Consider the following 17,419-nt stretch of genomic DNA (forward strand, 5'->3'; position numbering starts at 1 on the left):
GCATCCTGTAAGTTTTTTTGTTTTTGTTTTCATGTCATTTATATCAGTAGTTTCTGATTTGCCTAGTGATTTCTTCTTTGACCCGTTGGTTATTTAGGAATGTATAGTTTAATTTTCACATATTTGTGAATTTCTCAAATTTTCTTCTGTTGTTGACTTCTAATTTCATTCTTTTGTAGTGAAGGACATATGTTCCATCATTTCAGTCTTTTTAAATTTAATAAGGTTTGTTTGATAGTCTAGCATATGGCCCATCTTGGAGAATGTTCCATGTGTCCTTGAGGAGGATGTGTGTTTTGCTGTTCGGTGAAGCTGTTCTATAGATGTCTGTTAGGTCTAGTTGGTCTATAATGTTGGTCAAGTCTTCTGTTTCCTTGTTGACCTTCTCCTTTTTATTCATTTTATAATTATAAAATGTTCTTCTTTGTCTAATAATTTTTGTCTTTAAGTCTGTTTCATCCGATTAGTATGATTACTCTAGCTCTTTTTTTTTGTATTTATTTGTGTAGTGTATCTGTTTACATTCTTTTATTTAAACCTAGTTGTGTCTCTCAATCTAAACCATGTCTCTTGTAGACATCATATAGTTGGATTATTTTTAGAAAAAATCTATTTTGCCAATCTCTGCCTTTTGATTGGAGGTTTTAGTCCATTTATATTTATTATAATTACAGATAAGGTAGGATTTACATTTGCTATTTTGTTATTTGTGTGTCTTACGTCTTTTTTGTTCCTCTCTTTCTCAATTGCTGTATCCTTATGTATTAGATATTTTCCTGTGTACTATTTTAATTCCCTTGATGTTTCCTTTACTGTATGTTTTTGAGCTTTTTTAAAGTGATTGCCCTTGGAATTACAAAAAAATGAACCTTCTTAACTTAAAACATTCTACTTTAGATTAATACCAACTTAATTTCAATAGCATTCAAAAACTTTGATATAGCTCTGTTCCCCTTTCCTCCTTTATACTATTATTACTATATAAATCACATCTTTATACATTATAATCCTATCAATACAGTGTTATAATTACTACTTTATGTAGTTATCTTTTAAATCAGATGGGAAAACTGTTCATAGAAAATTACATTTCCTGTGTATATACTTTTATAGATGCTTTCTACTTCTTCATGTGGATTTGAGTTACTGTCTAGTATCCTTTCTTTTCATTCTGAAGGACTCTATTTAGTATTTCTTTTGGGCAGGTCTGCTAGTGATGAATTCTCTTAGTTTTCATTTATCCAGAAATGTCTTAATTTCTCATTGTTTTTGAAAAACTATTTTGCTGATTATAGAATTCCTGGTTGAATCTTTTTTATTTCTGTCCATTGAATATGTTATTCATTACCTTCTGGTCTCCATTGTTTCTGATTTGAAGCTTTTAATTTTGAGGACCCCTTGTATAATCACTTTTCTCTTGTTATTTTCAAGTTGTCTTTCAACAGTTTAAGAAGTATATAGATGTGAATTTATTTGAGTTTATCATCCTTGGAAGTCACTGAGCTTCTTGAATGTACAGATTAATTTTTTTTTCAATTTTAATAGATTATTTTTTAGAGCAGTTTTAAGTTTACAGAAAAATTACACAGAGAGTACAGAGTTCTCATAAACCTGCTCACATTGTTTTCCCTATTAGTGTCTTGCACAAGTGTGGTACATTTGTTACAAGTGATGAAACAATATTGATACATTATTAATTATAATTAAGAGGGGTCAGTCTTTGTGTTGTACAATTCTTTGGGTTTGGACAAATGCATAGTATCCTTTAACCACTGTAACAGTATCCTATAGAATAGTTTCATCACCCTAAAAATGCCCTGTTCTGTACCTATTCATCTGTTCCTTCTTTCCTTCAAATCCCTAGTAAATGCTGAACTTTTATTGTCCTTATAGTTTTGCCTTTTCCAGACTATCATATCTTTGGACTCATACAGTAGCCTTTGGACTCATACAATAGCCTTTTCACATTGGCTTATGTCACTTTGCAGTATGCGTTTAAGCTTCCTCCATGTCTTTTAATAGATTGGTAGCTGATTTTTTGAAAATTCACTGAATAATATTCCATTTTATAGATGTACCACAAATTGTTTATTCATTCACCTATTGAAAGACATCTTGATTGCTTCCAGTTTTTGGCAATTATGAATAAAGCTGCTGTAAACATTCATATGCTTGTTTTTGTGTGTACATACATGTTCAGTTTGGGTAAATAGCTAAGAGTGTGATTACTGGGTTGAATGATTAGCCTATATTTAGCTTTGTAAGAAACTGCCAAAGTGTCTGCCAAAGTCATCCCATTTTGCGTACTTGGAGCTCAATGAGTCTCTTGGATATTCAGATTAATTTTTTAAAGTCAAATTTGGGACGTTTCAGCCATTATTCAAATTTTTTCTAGAGATATCACCTTCGTGACTTCAGAACATACTATAAAGCTACAGCATTCAAAACAGTGTGGTACAGGCACAAAAACAGACACATAGATCAATGGAACAGAATAGAGAGCCTGGAAATAAACCTACACACTTATGGTTAATTAGCCTGTGACAAAGGAGGCAAGAATTTACAGTGGAGAAAAGAGTCTCTTCAATAAGTGTTGTTGGGAAAACTGGATAGCTATATGTAGAAGAACAAGATTAGAAGAACATTTCTTCACACCATATAGAAAAACAAACTCAAAATAGATTAAAGACCTAAATATAAGACCTGAAACCATAAAACTCCTAGAAGAGAACATGGGCAGAATGCTCTTTGACGTAAATTGTAGCAACAGTTTTTGGGAACTGTCTCCTAAGGCAAAAGAAATAAAAGCAAAAATAAACAATGGGGCCTAATTTTAAACTTAAAAGCTCTTTGCACAGCAGAGGAAACCACTGGACAAGACAAAAAGACAACCTACTGAATGGGAGAAAATATTTGCAGATGATATGACTAATAAGGGGTTATTATCTAAAATATGTAAACAGCTCATACAACTCAATATAAAAACAACCCAATCAAAAAATGGGCACAAGACATGATTAGACATTTTTCCAAAGTAGATATACAGATGGCCAACAGCCATATGAAAAAAATGTTCGTCTCTAATCATCAGGGAAATGCAAATCAAAACCACAATGAGATGTCATCTCACACCTGTCAGATGGCTGTCATCAAAAGTCTACAAATAACAAATGTTGATGAGGATGTGGAGAAGAGGGAACCCTAGTACACTATTGGTGGGAATGTAAATTGGTGCAGCCACTATGGAAAACAGTATGGAGCTTCCTCAAAAAACTAAAAATAGAACTACCATATGATTCAGCAGTTCTACTGCTGGATATAAGAAGAAAATGAAAACGCTAATTTGAAAAGATACATGTACCCCAGTGTTCATAGTAATGTTATTTACAATAGCCAAGATATGGACACAAACTAAATTGCCCGTCACTGGAATATTACTCAGCCGTAAAAAATGAAATCCTGCCATTTGCAACAGTGTGGATGGACCTAGAGAGTACTATGCTTAATGAAATGAGTCATACAGAGAAAGACAATACTCTGTTATTAGTTATATGTGGAATCTAAAAAATAAAACAAATGAATATATATAACAAGCCTCACAGATACAGAGAACAAACTAGTGATTACCAGTTGGGAGAGGGCAGGGGAGGAGGAGCAAAATAGGTGTATGGGATTAAGAGACACAAACTATTATATATAAAATAAGCAACAAAGATATATTGTACAGCACAGGGAAATAAAGCCATTATTTGGCAATTACTTTAAATGGAGTATAATATATAAAGTATTGAATCACTATGTTGTACACCTGAAACTAATATTGTAAGTCAACTGTACTTCAGTAAACAAAATAAAGTCAAATTTGGGAAGTTTTCAGCCATTATTCAATTTTTTTCTTCACCCCCTCCCCCATACTTGTGACTGCAGCCCCCTCTTTCACCCTTCTCTCCCACCCTTTCCTCCACTTTTTTTCTGACACTCCTGTTACGCATTTGTTGATGTGCTTAATGGTTTCTCACAGGTCTCTGAGCCTCTGTCATCTTTCTTAATTCTCTTTTCCTTTTGTACCTCAGACTGGATACTCTCTCTTGACCTTTCCTCAGTTCCATTGATTCCTTCTACTGTCAGTGCATACCTGCTGTTGAGCCCCTCAGTCAGTTTTTCAATTCAGTTATTGTACTTTCAATACAATCAATTCTGTTGGTTCTTTTTTATAATTTCTATTTCTTTATTGAAATTCTCAATTTGGTTAAATATCTTTCTCATGGTTTGATTTAGTTCTTTAGTTCTTTGAACATACTTATAATAACTGACTGAAAGTCTTTGTGTAGTTAAGTCCAGTGCTTGGGTTTCCTCCGGGACAGTTTTTATTGAAGCCCCTTTTTCTGTGTATGGGCCAGACTTGTGTTTCTCTACGTGCCCTGTAATTTTTTGTTGTTGTTGAAAGTGGACATTTTATAATGCATCAACTTTAGAAATCAGACCTCTGCTCCTGCCCAGCCCAGGGTTTATTGTTGTTATGGACCTTCTTGGGTTAATTTTGTAAATCTGTGTTCTTTATTGCATGAGGCAACTTAAGTCTCTGTTCAGTTAGCTTAGAAGCTGACTAATAATGATTAGTCAGAGATTTTCTTAAATGCCTTAAGCAGAGATTGCTTAAGGGTATAACTTTGTTTAGGGATCTGATGGGTTAATAGTTCAGATGTATAAGTATTTTAGCAGAATCTTCCAATGTTTGCTTTCCAGTAGAGGTTTGGAGTGGGGTGGTAGACAACATAGTTGGAGGAAGATGAGATAAGCAGCTAATTCAATTGCAGGATTGTCTTTAATGGGCCAGTGAGCATTGGGAATCCTCACAGCCGCATAGGATATGTTGGATTTTCCAATCATATAGGACCATTAAGCTGTTCCTTGGCACACATGTTGGGAAATGCTCCTAGAGTTTTCTCTGAAAAAGTTCAACCTAAATTGTGGGATGTCTTCAAACCTTTAGCAGTCCACAAACATAGCCTAAAAAAAAAAATAAAAAAAAGACTGGAGAGAAGGTTTTAAAAGAGAAATCAACGAGCCATCATTTTGAAGAAAAAAATGGATATGACTAGCCATCATTTTGAAGAAAAAAGTGAATATGTCGAATTAGTTTACCAGTATGCTTTCTGAGTGTGTGTGTATACTTACGTGGGCATATATATCCCTTCACAAATTTTTCTTTTTGTTTCACGTGTTTTGTTTAAAAAAGACTCATGGGACATAACAGCATTGCTGGATGCCTGGTACATTTAAGAAACCTGACTGCATAAGAAGCACTCTACATGGGCAGAGGATGTTACCTGGAATCAGAGCACTAAATGATCCCGACTTTTCTTGATTTAAATGGTAAAAAGTCTAACTACTTTTTGTAACATTACTCTGTACAAATGATGGTCAGTTATTTATTTTGATTTGTATTATTAATATTCACAATTTGTTTCCTAATTAAATATTTAAAAGTTCTAGTGCTAATTCTGGTGTTAAAAACTTTTCAGATCTCTATAAATCTGGTTTTGAGACAATTGATAGTTTTGCCTTTCTTTGTTAGAACCAATTGCCGAGTAATAAAATTGACTTTTGAAAACAAAACAATATCTGTATATTTGTAAACATTTTACATAATAAAAGTGGGTTTTTTTGAATATAGACAAAGGGTCTTTCATAAGTTACAATTTGCATACAAGTGTTGTTTTTCAGCTAGGCTGTTTCTCTATTTTGGATTATGTATGTCTTCTCTTCCTGTGGTGCCTGGTATGGAACTGAACAAAGTGAGGTCAACCCAAAACAGTTCCAAATCTGACCTGGTTTCACCTGAGCCTTTCTGTTCCAGTTTGAAAATCCAGTTGACCCGCTTTTCCTTCAAAGATTCTTAGAAGCCACAGCCATTTCTGAATGTCTCCTTCAGTGTACTCCCACTCCTAAGCTGGTAAAGAGCAGAGTGGATCTGATCTCTTCAAATACTTGGGGCTGCTGACACCAACTGATGGACATTAATGGATGTGTCAGGAGGAACCCAGATTAGGAATGATTTCAAGGCAAGGGGTGCTAATTAGCACTGGCACAGGATCAAAAACTCACCAACTATGGAGAATTCAATAACTATAGCCTAGGTCTTCAACTGTGTTTTGCACCTCAATATACCTGAGAGGTAAAATGTTGATTGTAGGATATTCTAGCATATCCTTGTACTCAGCTTTTTTGAAAAGACAATCTGGCATTGATGCCGGAGATGATGGGTATCCTATAACACTACTTCCTTTCCTCTGATTGACCCACTTTGTTTTTGTCTTAAACATCTGACCTCATAGCAAAGAGAACAGTTTTTGAACCTGAGAAGATGTCATGAAACACTGTATTTTTTTAATATATATATATATATATATATGTATGTATCCTTTCTATTTTTCTTTTAGTGCTGCCCTCCATTTCAAGATGCCTTTGCATTTCTGATAAATGCAAACTGACAAATCTCCAGGCCACCACAGAGGGGAAATCATTACTGCTTGAAGCCTGGAAGACTGTCCTTAATAAAGACAAGTCCCCAATTGTTGTTGAAATGCTGAGGAAGTTGCGGAGGAGGAAACTTTTTTCTTATCCCACTAAATACTACTTCTTCCTTCTTGTTTTTTCCCTGGTCACCTTCTCTGTTTTAAGAATTCATCAAAAGCCTGAATTTGTAAATGTTGGACATTTGGAGCTGCTTGAAGAGAATCCTAGTAGTAATATTAATTGTACCAAAGTTCTGCAGGGTGACGTAGATGAAATCCAAAAGGTAAAGCTTGAGATTCTAACAGTGAAATTTAGAAATCGCCCTCGATGGACAAACTATGACTACATAAACATGACCAGTGATTGTGCTTCTTTCATCAAGAAGCGCAAATATATTGTAGAACCCCTTAGTAAGGAAGAGGCAGAGTTTCCAATAGCATATTCTGTAGTGGTTCATCACAAAATTGAAATGCTTGACAGGCTCCTGAGGGCCATTTATATGCCTCAGAATTTCTATTGCATTCACGTGGATTCAAAATCAGAGGAATCCTTTTTGGCCGCGGTGATTGGCATTGCATCCTGTTTCAGTAATGTCTTTGTGGCCAGTCAGCTGGAGAGCGTTGTGTATGCATCTTGGAGCCGGGTTCAGGCTGACCTCAACTGCATGCAGGACCTCTACCGAATGAACGCAGACTGGAAGTACTTGATAAATCTCTGCGGTATGGATTTTCCTATTAAAACCAACCTGGAAATTGTCAGGAAGCTCAAGTCGTTAATGGGCGAGAATAACCTAGAAACGGAGAGAATGCCATCCAATAAAAAAGAAAGGTGGAAAAAGCATTATGCAGTCGTGAATGGAAAGTTGACAAACATGGGGACCGACAAAATACATCCTCCTCTTGAAACACCTCTGTTTTCAGGCAGTGCCTATTTTGTGGTCAGTAGGAGGTATGTGGAGTATGTGCTCGAGAATGAAAAAATACAAAAGTTTATGGAGTGGGCAAAAGACACATACAGCCCGGACGAGTATCTCTGGGCCACTATTCAGAGGATCCCCGAAGTCCCAGGGTCACTGTCCTTAAGCCATAAGTACGATATGTCCGACATGCAAGCAATTGCCAGGTTTGTCAAGTGGCAGTACTTTGAAGGTGACATTTCCAAGGGCGCCCCCTACCCGCCGTGCAGCGGCGTCCACGTGCGCTCCGTGTGCGTTTTCGGAGCGGGTGACTTGAACTGGATGCTGCGCGTGCACCACTTGTTCGCCAACAAGTTCGACACGGACATCGACCTCTTTGCCATCCAGTGTTTGGATGAGCATCTGAGGCATAAGGCCCTGGAGACATTAAAACACTGACCCTTGGAGGCAGTTTTAGAAATAATTAGGAGGCATGAGATGTACCCCATTTGATTCTTCCACCTATAACTCTTCAAGCCAGAGAAGCTCTATGGTTTCTGCAGAGCAGGTCGGTTAGAGAGGTTGTAGCCTTCGGGCTTGACTTAGAGTTAGTGAGAGTGTAGGGCAGGTTGCAGGGCGTTGTGCGGGGGAGTGGGCCGGGTGGCTGGGGAAGAGGTTGAACGGAAGTTATCCTGTTAAAAGAACTCAGGGACTGAACAAAACCCGAAGGTTTGACCTGTGCCAAAATTGCTTGGAGAGCTTTAAGTATGATGGTTTTTCCTGATTTGAATAGATTTATAGCAACAGCCAACAATCAGGATGTAATTTATCTTGTAGACCACATTTGTTGAAAGAGAAATTTGACTTTATTCTAAATGATCTTTGTAAATGATTGACTTTCTGCTGTAACATTGCATTGTGTTGTGTATCTCTATATGCCATCTCAGGGAACTTGCAAAAACGGGCTTGACTGAATGTGAATATTTCCCATTTATGCTTTTAACAATGTACATATGTTTTTAACCCCCCCCCTGCCAAAAAAAAGACCTTATAGTTGATTCTATGAATCATCTTATGTTATTTACAAAGTTAAGGTAGCTTTGATTATTATAGTGTCTACAGAGTAATACTCAATTTTTTTCAAATATGTCTTGCTTCTCCTCCTCCAGTCTCCCTAGACCCTGCTATCAAGCTGTACATAAACTTGTTTTCATAGTGCCCCATATTCCTAGTGTCCCATATTACAGCCTCAGTTCTCCTTTGTGATCCGATTGGCAGTCATTGGTGTGGAGAGCTAAGACAGAAAGGGTGAAGTGTAAGTATGGCAGAGGGGAGGAGGAGTCATATGTAGACAATCTCTGAGGCCTATGATGCAGCAGTCGGTACTATCTCCAGAAATAAGCCTGTTGCTCTTTGGGTCTGCTTGTGTCCATCCTCCAGGCTCTTGCATCTGACTGTCACCTCTGTCGCCTTTTGAAAGGAACTGGCTTCCCGTCGTCTTGCTTCTTCATGTTACCTGCCCGTTCATTATTCGTTAGCTCTTGCATTTTAAGTTCCCTTCTCTCTCGGAACCTATGAGGAGGGGAAAGGTGTGCTGTTGTACCACCTGGCATGCTTGAAGGCCTGGGTATCCTAAAGGGAACATTAGGTTTGGGGCGGATTGTCTCAGTATTGATATTATTCTCAGCATATGGTTTTTACTCTATTTTTCACTAAAAGACCGATTTGCGGTTGCTATTGTGCTGTCTCAAATCTCAAAGTAAATGAAGATTAAAAAAAAAAAACCAACTTGCTCTTTTGCTAAGCTGATACCATTCAGCCATCGATCTAATAGGAAATGAGAAGCTTTATCATTTAGCTGAGACTTCAAACAAGAATCAAATCCATGTACTTTAAAACTTAGACAACTTAAATAGTATATGGGAAATACATAATATCAGACAGTTTTCAGGCATTCAACTGATAAAACATTTTATTCCTCGGAGTTAGGAAACGTTTTTATTTTACAGAGTGGTTCGTTATACTGACTCTCCTGAATGAAAGTTTCACACTTTTGGAAACTTAATCATTTGTAAATGTGCATGTCAGTGGATTGCTATGGTTTGCATGATTTGACAGGGCAGCCAATGTTGAATCAAGAAAAACATACCCACTTTGAAAATTCAAGAGGTGATGTCGGTGAGGACATTATATGCATGGTGTTCTGTCTCTATTGGCTTCTAAACCAATTTGTTCTTTGAATGCACGTCACATGTCCCTCCCATGCTCTCTTTTAGAAGAAAGATTTTACCTGTAAGTTGGGCCTTTTTTTTTTTTTTTTACTCTAAAACCAGTGATTTTCAGTGACATACTTTTTGTCTATGTCTTGTGTTTCTTTAACTTCATTCATTGTATCTTGAATACTATAGACATTTGTCATTTTTTTATTTTGAATATTTGCAAATTTACAGGAAAGTTAAAAGTAATAGTACAGTGAACATTATAGAACTTTCACCTGGAGTCACTGGTTGTTAGCATCATGCTCATTTGCTCAGTTTTATGGATTTTTGAATTTGGCAAAATTGAAAATTAAAAAAAATTACAAATATCATCGCAGTGCTCTTACTGTAGCGTGACTGAATCTTATTGACATTTAAATTGGCAGCTTTGAGGGGTTTTTTTTCTCCACCATATATGTAAAAATATGACTTGAGAATCCATTTCCACAAGCCCCACACTAAAACTGTGGACCCACCATCTTTTTTTTTTTTTGCGGTACGCGGGCCTCTCACTGTTGTGGCCTCTCCCGTTGCGGAGCCCAGGCTCCGGACGCGCAGGCTCAGCGGCCATGGCTCACGGGCCCAGCCGCTCCGCGGCATGTGGGATCTTCCCGGACCGGAGCACGACCCCGTGTCCCCTGCATCGGCAGGCGGACTCTCAAGCACTGCGCCACCAGGGAAGCCCCCCACCATCTTTTATATAGCTGTGGTACGTCATCTCTCTAGAGTGGCTCTTGCTGAAATGTGTCTATTACCCTATTGCTAATAGCTTTACAGGGATTAATATAGCCATTAGGACTCAATTTTATACTATCCAACCTAACTTAAAACAAATGAAATTCATGGTAGTGGAACAAGGAATTGGAAGAATCAAGAAGATGGTTTCAAAAGGAAACCCTTACTACATTCAGGAGGAGCAAAAATGTTGTAAGTTCTTTGGGAAAGATAAATTATTTAAATTGCTTCCTGTATGTCAGTTATTAAATACTAATTTCTTTTTACTGTCATTTAAGGTCTTTTATAGGGAATTATTAGAAATTGTATTCCTAAATAAATCCTTAAATATACATAAACTGCAATTTTTTAATGGAAGCGTTCTAGTTAATGAAGTACTGATCAAGATTCACATATTACTTAATAAGGACAAGAGTTAACAAAAATGGTTCTTTCTTTATAGGCAATTACCTAGGCTCTTCCCAGACCATGGTAAACAGCCTTGAAAATGTGAAACACTGTTGTCTCTAAACATGTATTTGTGTCATTCGTCAAGCACAATTCACTTAAAGAACAGAAGTGGATTTTCTTGTGCAGTCATTTGGGGGAGGAGGAAGCCATGTTTTACTTCATTTCATCTGTAGAGTCAGTTGGCCTGGACTTTTTCAGTTGGTTTAGAAAAATAAAAATCATTTCTCATTATGATGAACATGAATAAGTAAATGCAACACTTTCATGGCAAGTGTGGTTACCTTAAGGTTTACTCTTTTGAATACGGGCATGACTGGATGCGTTTGGAACTAGTCATATGACCATTAAAATCAGCTATTCAGAAACCAATGCCTTGTCTCCACAAGTTATTTTGTTAGCTACCAGCACCCCAATATTAAATTTAGTATTTGGATTTGATAGTTTGTAACCAACAGGTGTTTTGTGTGAGTAGTGATTCAAAACATAAAGGTTAATTCTTTAGGCAGAAATGTCTGAGAGAGAGGGTTTGGCAATGGCAGAAAGTGTAACACGGGTTATGCACAAAGAGCTAGACCGGGGACTTTAGAAGAATGCAACTTAATAGCTAGTTAGTATTGCTTTCTGGGCATTACTGGCTTCAGCTTATGTCTGCAGAAGAGCAATGTCCACAAATACAGGATCCATGACTTGTGGTATGAATGTGGAGGGCACACCTGAGGGAAAAGGGAAGCTCCCTCCCCAGAGCATTGAGTGTCTGCTCCAGCTGTCTCCTCAGCTGGTCTAGTAAACCCCTCTGCATGTTCTTTAGCTGCATTTTCGATGAAACAGACTCTACAAAGTGGCAAAATTGATTAACCTCAGGTCTTTCTCAAAAGCTTGAGAGCTTTATGTATCCTTTATAAGCCGCCTTGTCAAGGCTTTAATTTTTAATATGTGCTTAAAGTTTTCAGGGCTTGTCATCAGAATATTGATTTACTATTTTTCAGTGTCATAAAACCCGAACTAGAACTGAGTTGTAACTATTGGGAAAGGAAAGACTTTTCATTAGTGCAGATGATGGAATTGTCCAAGTTGAAAGCCCAGGAATCTTGTCTTGAAATTAATAAGACTTTAGCAGATACTGCCACTCATCCAAAAATTAGTTTTCCATATTCAAACAAAAAAATTGTTTTAAGATATAATGGGGATAGGTTACCTTTCATCACGGCAATAAGCTCTGTAAAATGTGTAGACAAACTTAAGATATGTATGGGACCTGTATGAATAAAATACTTCTATAGATTCAAAACAAAACATTGTGCTCCTATCTGATAAATATTTTAAATATCTCCCTTCTTCCCAGATCAATCCATCAGTCAAATATAAGCCCAGTCATAATCTCAAAGGGTCGATAAAATTATTCTAAATTTCATCTGAAAGAAAAAATGTGCAAGAATAGCGAAGAATGCTTTGAAAGAGATTAATGAAGTCATATAATACTACATACGAAGCCATATATATATATATATTTTTTTTTTGCGGTACGCGGGCCTCTCACTGTTGTGGCCTCTCCCGTTGCGGAGCACAGGCTCCAGACACGCAGGCTCAGCGGCCATGGCTCACAGGCCCAGCTGCTCCGCGGCATGTGGGATCCTCCTGGACCTGGGAACGAACCCGTGTCCTCTGCATTGGCAGGCGGACTCTCAACCACTGCGCCACCAGGGAAGCCCATGAAGCCATACTTTAAAGGTAAAAAAATGTTAAGAGTACTGTAAGTTTATATTTGAACTCTCAGAGTGATAACAGTAATAGCCCAGAAATAGACGCTAGTATATATAAAACATTGCAAAGCAACTATCAGAACATAGTCAGGAAGGGGGTTGGTAAAAGTTCCAGTAAGTACCTGTTTGGAGAACATTAAATTATCGCTTTGTAATGTGCAGCAAAATCCAAATGGAGTAAGAATGAAAATAAACTGAAAGAACATGTCAGTGACTATCTTTGCATGGGATGGAATTTTCTAAATAAAAGCAATGGGAGGATTCATTAAGGAACAGATAATAGATTTAACTAAAAGTGTGTATTTCCTGAATATGAGAAAGCAAAAGGCAATCAGAATTGGAAAATTTGCCAACAGATTTTGAAAGAGGGAAAAAAGGAAGTTATTTTTTTAAAAACAGCTTTTTGAGATATAATTCATATACCATACAATTCACCCATCTAAAATGTACAATTCAGTGGTTTTTAGTATAACATCACAGTCAGTTTTAGAAGATTTCCATCACTCCCAAAAGAAACTCTGTACTCTCTAGTGGTTACTCTCTATTACCTCTCAACCCCCTTATACTAATATATTTTTTAAAAGCATTAAGATGCCGAGAGTAAAATGAACAAAAGATGTAATAATTCACAGAAAGTGAAATAAGGAGAATACAAATGGCTAATATGAAAAATTGAATTCAATAAAAAGAATCCAAATTAAAATTTTTACACACCAAATTAGGGTGTTTTATTTATTTATTTTTATTTTTTTAAAACGTGACTGTTGAGGAATGCATGCTCATACTGCAGGGAGGAGTGTTAAAACCTATCGGGTAGAGTCTTTAAAAACACTCAAATTCTTTGATCAATAATTCACTTCTTGGAAAATATCCTAGGGTAATAACCAGAGATTTGAATCCACATTTAAACCCGGTGTTTGTCAGCTTATTTGTGGTGAAATGTAAAAATACATAAATCTCCAGTAATAGAGGAATAATTATGTACTTTAAAAAATATATGATGGGGTATTATAGAATATTCCTATAGTATGCCTAATGCCATGGAAAATCACTGTAGGTTAAATGAAGTAAACAGACTGGAACAGAATATATAATGTGCTCTCAATTATGTTTAAAAAAATGCTACTGAACAGAAAGGAGCATTCAGAATTTCCCTGAAATATCACATCTTGGTATTTTGAGAACTATTCCTTCCAGCTCTATAACATTGCTGCTTGCAGGCTTCCCTGGTGGCGCAGTGGTTGGGAGTCCGCCTGCCGATGCAGCGGACACGGGTTCGTGCCCTGGTCTGGGAGGATCCCACATGCCGCAGAGCGGCTGGGCCCGTGAGCTGTGGCCGCTGAGCCTGCGCATCCGGAGCCTGTGCTCCGCAACGGGAGAGGCCACAACGGTGAGAGGCCCACGTACCGCAAAAAAAAAAAAAAAAAAAAAAAAAAATGCTGCTTGCCAAATATTTATTTGGAGCATTTTCCACATATGGTTTGCCTTAGGGAGTATTACTGAGACTCCTTACCCCTAGTCTTCACTTGGTGGGTTGTAGCGGGAAGGAGCCCTGTTTTCCTGGAGCACTCCTCTTTTACCCACAGAAATGTTTTTAGATTTAAGCTTTGGTGCTTTGCAGTGTGTCCCGAGGCCTTATACTCTGGGTAACCCTCTAAGATACTCTAGTTGTATACCGTGGCTGGAGAGAACTTTTTGCAGCACTAGCCAGAAGAATCACTGAACCAATCCTAAAGGTCACTGTCAACCCGGCTTCAAGATCCTAGGGTGCTCAGGTCGACAGCTATTTGCCTTGTAGCTCCTTAGAATCTACAGATGGAACTTCATTTTCTGATCCCAGATAAGTGTTAATTGCTAACTAGGTGAGGATGGTCTGGTTCTTTCAGCTGCGTGCCAGTACAAAACAGATGTTCTTCAGCAAGAGGACAGGAAGCTATTCAGATGGGTGGCGCGGAGTCACTTGGATGAGCAATACTGGTGCAGGAGGAGGATCTTGTTTAACTCAAGAGTTTTATGCATTCCATGTGAAGGCTTCACTACCTTCAAGATGAGCTAAGAAACAGAAACCGATGCTTTCTTTTTTAAAAATATCTATTTATTTATTTGGTTGCGCCGTGTCTTAGTTGAGGCATGTGACCTCTTAGTTGTGGCACGCATGTGGGATCTAGTTCCCTGACCAGAGATTGAACCCAGGCACCCCCCTGCATTGGACTGCGGAGTCTTAACCACTGCGCCACCAGGGAAGTTGTGAAACCAATGCTTTCTTTAAAAAATAAATAAATAAAATATTTTTTGTTTTGGGAAGGATTTACTTCTATAGAGCTAATCATTAGCTTAAACATTACTTACAGGATATTTATAATTTACTTTCTTTGTCAGACTTATTAGTAAACTATTCCTGGCCCAATCAGAGTTCCTTCGTTTAACTTAATTCAAAGGAGACATGTTTTCTCTCCGGGAAGCTTTCCCTACCTCTCTTTCCAAAGAAAAATGCCCCTCCAAATATGTTCCTTAAAGCTCATTGAGGGAATAATGACAACAGCTAATATTTGTTGAGTGTTTCCTTTCTGCATGTTCTAAGCACTTTGCACTTATCACCTCTCACTTCACAACAACCTTAGGAGCAGAGGCTACTATTGGCCCAATTTACAAAGGGGGCAAAGAAGTACATGAATCTGTAACAAATGGCACATATTAAATAAAAGACAAGTTTTCTTCTCATCTGTTCACCTCCTTTCTACCATTTCAACCATCCCATCTCTTGCCCCAGACCCTGCTCTGCTCTGAGTGTAGCCCTTTTTTAAAAATAAGCAAATGTATTGAGAAATAAAAAGGGTGGAAACAAAAAGAACGAACCCTTGCGTCTTGCTGAAATCTTCCCCAAAAGAGTGTGTGGAGGGAGAGGAGATAAAAACCTGGAAGTGTGGTGAACATCAATTTGATGAGGGCCGCTGAAAAGGAGAGATGGCCAGAAATCCTTAGCCATAATAGTCTTAAGTGCAGGAGAGAGGAGTCTGGAAGCCACAAAGGGGAATAGTTTCAACATCAGTCTTAAAATACTTGAAAGCATAGGAGGTTTGACAGGGAAATGTTTGGGCATAAAATATATGACAAGTGCCAACCTCCGATTTCCAGGGACAGGTCTCCCTTTGAGTACTGCTTTCCTGTAGTCAAGCATTGTTTCTCTAACTAATGTAATAAATATACTTTCACACATACAAAGGGCGACCCTGGAAATGTGAGGTAATTTTTCTTTGACTGAGCCCTATTTGCTTGCTTTTTGTGTTGCTGAGGGAATTATGCAAATGGATGGGTTTTGCTAAGGAATGTGAGGGGAGGAGATACCAGCTGGAAAGACCAGAAAGGACTGTTTGGGGCAGGGCGGTGGGTGAGCCTGCAGTCTATGGAGGAGAATTTGAGGGCAAGGGGAGATTGCGAAGGGAGTCTTAACCTTCTCCTTGATGTCAGGTGACCCACCATCCTGATCTGCCCAGCCCTGAGGAGGAGGTTCCTGGGACGCTGGACCTCGAGTGCCAACGCCAGGAGGAGTTGGTCTCCCTATCTTTGTCTTTCCCCCCAGATCTTCAGGAAAATCTACGTCAGTGCTTTTGACAGTGGATTTTATGCTTTCTGGCCACTAACAATTCAGAAATTGACCTGTAGGCAAGCACAAGAAAGAACAGGGGGCCCACAAGTAGGCCCAGCCACATACAGGCGGAGTTCCTCACTAAGGAGAGAATGATAAGCAAGGCTTGGAGAAGGTATCCACTTATGGAACCTGAAAAGCCTCACCCAGACTGCATCCAGGCCTTCCCACTTCTGAGGGGCTCTTTGTAGGCAGGGCTTGTGGATGGATAGAAATCAGAATAAGGCAGACAGAGCTGGTTCCAGCTCATGTACCAAATCACACCCACCTAACTCTGCAGGTTCTACTTTGGAAAACCCTTCCATGTCCTACCCGGTTACTCTAGTGTTCATGCTGGAGTGTCCTCTCTCCCCACAGCCAGTCCCTAAGATCTCTCTTCTTAACGGTGCTTCTACTCATACCCTCCTCTCTTGTCGTCAAGCCCTGTTTAGTCCCTCCTCTCTCACTTGGAGCATTGCCACTTGTCAAGCCACAGGCTGGCTTCCTGAAAATGTCACCAAAACAATCTGGTCGTAAGAGCAGAGTCTACTGCTGACGGCAGTGATGGAGAGCTCCATCTCCGGGCTCCTGATAGCATCTCAGAGGGAGGAGGGCCAAGTCGGGCTATTTCTGAGGTTTTGAATTCTGCTTAAGTTGGGTCTGATAGTGTGGGATCTTGGATAATGACAGTATAAAATGGTGTAGGATTGGAGGAAACAGCAAAGGTGAGGATTTTGAGGCAAAGGGTTCAAACAGTCCTGGGGTATAAACTGACATTTGATGCTTTTTATTTATTGCAACATTCTTGGGCCTTAGACAGTGTTCCTGGAGTGAAAAATGAAGTTATTTGCAACTTTTACCTTCCAGGGCAAGAGTTTTCTGAAATAGTAAAGTGGTGTGGATGAAGACCATGTGGGTTCAGATGAATTTGCTTCTCACCTCCTTCCCTCAGGTCTCTCACTCTTCTGATAACAGCAACGACAACAACAGCAATAACAGTAGCAGCAAATACTTAACTCTATGTGCCAAGCACTGTCCTAAGCATTTTACAAATATTAGCACGTTTAATCCTCACCGTAATCTTATGGCGTGTACAACTATTGTTCACATTCTACTAATGCAGGAATAAAGCAGTTCAGAGAGGTCAAGTTACTTGGCCAAGTCACACACTCTGACA

General features: G+C 38.5%; 1 protein-coding gene across 6 annotated transcripts in view; it reads left to right on the forward strand.

The window, feature by feature from the left end:
• GCNT1 (glucosaminyl (N-acetyl) transferase 1) overlaps positions 1-17,419 on the forward strand; it is a 202,272-nt gene that overhangs the window by 50,905 nt on the left and 133,948 nt on the right. For 2 of the 6 annotated variants that reach the window (XM_033440252.2, XM_004276375.4), the window contains 2 exons: positions 5,240-5,376; positions 6,444-8,446. The exons of the other annotated variants lie outside the window; for them this stretch is intronic. In XM_033440252.2, the coding sequence (XP_033296143.1) occupies positions 5,349-5,376; positions 6,444-7,873 (1,458 nt within the window). In that variant the 5' untranslated portion in view covers positions 5,240-5,348 and the 3' untranslated portion in view covers positions 7,874-8,446. Of the gene's footprint in view, positions 1-5,239; positions 5,377-6,443; positions 8,447-17,419 lie in introns of those variants that run through there. 6 annotated transcript variants of the gene reach the window in all.

This window comes from Orcinus orca, chromosome 6 (assembly GCF_937001465.1).
Source record: "Orcinus orca chromosome 6, mOrcOrc1.1, whole genome shotgun sequence".
Classification (NCBI taxonomy): domain Eukaryota; kingdom Metazoa; phylum Chordata; class Mammalia; order Artiodactyla; family Delphinidae; genus Orcinus; species Orcinus orca.